This window comes from Mus caroli, unplaced genomic scaffold (genome assembly GCF_978045245.1).
Source record: "Mus caroli unplaced genomic scaffold, Mus_caroli_1 scaffold_10, whole genome shotgun sequence".
Lineage (NCBI taxonomy): Eukaryota > Metazoa > Chordata > Mammalia > Rodentia > Muridae > Mus > Mus caroli.
In genome coordinates, this window is record NW_028227265.1 from 36,575,698 (window position 1) to 36,580,192 (window position 4,495).

A 4,495-nucleotide genomic window follows, 5' to 3' on the forward strand; every position below is an offset into this window, starting at 1 on the left:
ATGCTATCCCAAAAGTCCCCCATACCCTCCCCCCCCACTTCCCTACCCACCCATTCCCATTTTTTTGGCCCTGGCGTTCCCCTGTACTGGGGCATATAACGTTTGTGTGTCCAATGGGCCTCTCTTTCCAGTGGTGGTCGACCAGGCCATCCTTTGATACATATGCAGCTAGAGTCAAGAGCTCCGGGGTACTGGTTAGTTCATAATGTTTTTTTTTTTTTTTTTTTTTTTTTTTTTTTCCGAGACAGGGTTTCTCTGTGTAGCCCTGGCTGTCCTGGAACTCACTCTGTAGACCAGGCTGGCCTCGAACTCAGAAATCCGCCTGCCTCTGCCTCAACGTGCTATCCAGATGCAAGTCAAGGGGAGCGTGTGCGCTTAGAAAGACTCAGCCAGGAAACTAAAATTTAAATGGAAATTTAAGCCAGTAAAGATGGAGGTACAAAACCCTGCAGTGTTTTCCACATTCCCATCCTTGCTTCCAGAAAGGGAAGGGACTATAAAAAAACGTACATGATTACATGTGAAACGACTGAAAATTGTCTGCACTTGCTAAACACGCGGTATTGATTAATTGCTGACCAGTAGAGAGTAAGACCGATGGATTTATTTATTATGAAAAGTAAACTGAAAAGATTCATTAAAAATATACAGTACTTAGCCTCAGTCAACACAACCAGTAGGGCACAACGTGAGACGAAAGGAGCTTACTTGACACAGGCAGGTTAATAAAAAACACTTTCGGAAGAAAATATGTCATCTTAGTAAAAAAAAAAAAAAGTTTTCTATCGTGAACAACATTAGTTGATAAACACATTCACAATGTGGCCAGTGAACAGCTCTCCCGCGTTGTCGCCTTTCCTCACTGGGAACACTGGCTCAGTCCACCTTTTTGTCTGAGGTGCCCTCTTCCTGGACCTCAGGACTGACTTTATTACTAGCAACAGAGGGAGCTGTCTGGACCTCTTCTGGCAAGGAGAATACATGGCATGTCTGGAGGTCTAGGTATGTGGTAAATATCTTGGCATATTCAGGGTGCTTTAGGGCAAAACTTTTGAATTCCTCTAGAAGAGAGAAAAAAAATCAACAAATTAGGATGGGTTGTTTTTTTGGCATGATGAAACTTAACAAAGTATCTCAATCATGTAATCACTGCAGAATATTGTTACTCAACTCAAAAACCTGCTGATGAGGATATAAAGTGTTTAGCAGCTCTGGAATAGTTCTTACAATATTTAGTCAAGTTTTTAAACTCTCTTTAAAACACACTTTTTAAAGACTTGCTAATTCTATTCTGAGGTACAAATCTGTGGAAATTGTAACTTGTACTTGGGAGACATGTATGAAAAATATTCATAGCCAAGCAGTCTCATCCAAAATAGGGAAGAAAGAAAATGGCTCAGATCAACAGGAGCCGTGAATACAATTGTAGCAAATTCACAGAGCATATGGATTGCAATGCCAGCAATGAACAGTGTGGGTGAATTTGGGACCATGTATCTGAATGGAAAAATTCCAGAAACAAAGGAACACAGATTATAGGAGCTCATTTACATAAAGTTTAAAAACTTAGAATTAACCATGTCTTGATACACAATGGTGGTGAAATGAATGGTGGTGAAATGATGACATAAAGCAAGGTGGAGATTCCTTTCCGAGTGGGGAAGAGGCTGTGGTAATGAAGGGCTATGAGGGGGCCCTGGGGGCTCTGGAAAAGCTCCATGCATCTCTTGAATGGTAGCTACACAGGTGTGTTCCCTTCATGACATACGCTGTGACCTACATTTTTCCTCTTATTCCATTTTCTATGTCTTTTTTTTTCTTTTTTTGTAAATCTGTTATCCAGGGCTGTCTATGCTAGATTTTAAATGTATTCTGACCCTTAACTCTTATGTAGAAAGATGCAGTCTTGACAAACTGAGTCCAATTTATAATCAATAATGGCTAGGAAAGCACATTTAATAATCATATTACAAGAGCCCTGAATCCTGCCTCTTATCTATCAGTGTGGTAGTTCCGGGAGCTGAGCTAAAGATAATGGATTTATCAATGAGGACTTCAATCTCAAGTCTCCAATAAGCTTGAGTTTCCACAATGCAGTACTGTCCTTGGTTTTAAAGTCTCTTTCACATCTGTAGCCCATGTCAGGGATGAGAAGAACCTCAACAACATCTAAGACAGACCTGGGAGCACAAGAGGCGGCTTACTAAACTAAGGCGATACTCTGAAGGCTTGGCTTTGCTCAGAGGCCTGAGGCCTTTGGTGGGATATCAGTAACACTAACAGGCATCTTATTTCTGTGGGCCAAGCACAGTAGTATAAGCCTTTAATCCTAGCTCTTGGGAGACATACACAGGTGGATGTTGGTGGATTCCAAGCCAGCTAGGACTACATGGTCAGATCCTGTCTTAAACAGTATCTCATTTTTTAGAAGTGCTGTGAAGTGACTATGGGTAGAATTGGGCCATTAATTTGACTAACGGAGACCCAAGAATGCTAACAATTTAAACAGTCGTGTTCTTACCTCACGGCAATATTTATTTTTAAAAAAATACTTAAATATCTCAAACTTTTTTATTTGTATTTTTATACTTTAGACTTACATAGGATTAAGGAAGAGGAGAGATTCTAGGTATTCTGAAGGAAAAAGGTTGAACTAAAAAAAAAAAAAAAAACCAGAGCTCTGGCCACTGGTTCTGGCTACCAGATCAGAAGATTGCCTACGTTCCGGTGGATGGTCCAGTATTCACGTGCATATGTGCATCACCCCACTGGACTCAGTGGGGTCATTACAAAAAGAGGAAGTAACATTGGGAGGAAGATGTACTGAGAGGGCCTGGAAGGACTTGGAGAGGGAACACGAGAGGTGAGTATGATCAAAAACTGTATACAGGGCTGGAGAGATGGTTCAGCAGTTAAGAGCGCTTGCTCTTGCAGAGGACCTGGGTTTGACTCCCAGCACCAACATAGCAGCTCACAAACATCCATAACTCCAGTACCAGGAGATCCAGTGCCCTCTTCTGACTTCTGTGGGCACATGGTGCCTAAACATCCACACAGGTAAACAACTCATACACATAAAACATATAAATCTAGATGAACACACAAACAAAATAATGCAGCCTAATTGACTAACATGATTTAAGCTGACAAAGTATGGCCACCTACAAACAATTGTAATCTAGTAGAAATCATTATCTTCCACTGAAACACTTCATCATAATCTGGTCATTTGGGAGCTGCAGAGATACCTCAGTGGTTCCCAAAAATCACATGTTGGTTCACAACCATCTATCACACCAGTTTCAGGGCACCTGATGCCCTCTTCTGGCCTCTGTGGGCTCCTGAGTTTATGGGATGCACATAAACTCATATATTTTATAAAGAAATATAAAAATAATTAAGTTTTAAAAACCATTGGTATTTAGAGTAATAGAGAGTGTTATAGGAGCAAATGGTCAAAGAAAAGTTAGTTCACATGAGTTTTTGAAGACTTCTTAAAAAAATATTAACTCAATTAATTGATTCATGGCCCTCTATATGTAAGTAAGGGAATATGGGCAGCCAAAATACCAGTAACTAAACACAGAGTAAAAGAAATATTTGACCTGTTTTTCCCATGCTATGAGCATTCATAAACCGGAACTCTGTGAACACCATCAGGGCAATGTAATTAGGGAGTTAGAGGGTACCACTCCAGCCAGAGGGGAAAGCTTGTGGAAGATAACACAGCCTGCCATCCAGGACCACATCAAAGTAAGCAGGAAACAATCATTTAGGCCTCTGTACAGAGATGTATTTTAAAGACTACCCTGGGAAATATAAAGAAAGTGATTCACCACCCTTGTTTTGATACATGGTCTTGAGCCATCAGGATGAAGGAGAAGCTAATGTTTGGGTCTGCATCTATACCATAGGATGAAGGAGAAGTTAATGTATGGGTCTGGATCTATACCACAGGATAAAGGGGGAGCTAATGCATGATCTGTATCTCAGGACATCTTTTGTGATGGTCACTTCCTCATGGGGAATTGCGACAGAATGAAAAAGACAAAGGCTGTCCACATTCACATAAATGACTACATTAAATATCAACAAACTGTGTGGCTCCTGCTACCATCAGTGCCTTGGTTCATACCCCTCCACTGCAGCTGACGAGGTCACTCAGGGCAGCCTAGTCACACACAAGGTAGATAGCAAAGGCACTGAGGTGCAGGTAATGGTGCAAGTTCTACAGCCAGACTCTTAGAATTTGAATCCTGGTTCTGATGGTCTTCAGGTGGACAACCTTAAGAGAATTACTTAAATCCCTTGTTCTTCACCAAACACAGACGTGAAAACACAGGATACTGATGGCAGAAGTTTATATACACAAAACATAAGAGTGTCTGGCATGTAAGTCTTCAATAATTAGCTATTACTATCACCACCATGACAATATTACCATGGGGGCCATCACTGCTATTACCAAAAGTTAGCCTAGGGAAACCACACTCAT

The 4,495-nt window shown here is 41.0% G+C and overlaps 1 protein-coding gene across 1 annotated transcript in view; it reads right to left on the bottom strand.

Annotated features, from left to right (window-relative positions):
• Positions 1-589: 589 nt before the first annotated feature.
• Lpcat2 (lysophosphatidylcholine acyltransferase 2) overlaps positions 590-4,495 on the bottom strand; it is a 63,951-nt gene continuing 60,045 nt past the window's right edge. Inside the window, exon 14 of the mRNA XM_021170591.3 lies at positions 590-1,061. Within this exon, the coding sequence (XP_021026250.1) occupies positions 877-1,061 (185 nt within the window). The 3' untranslated portion in view covers positions 590-876. The remainder of the gene's footprint in view (positions 1,062-4,495) is intronic.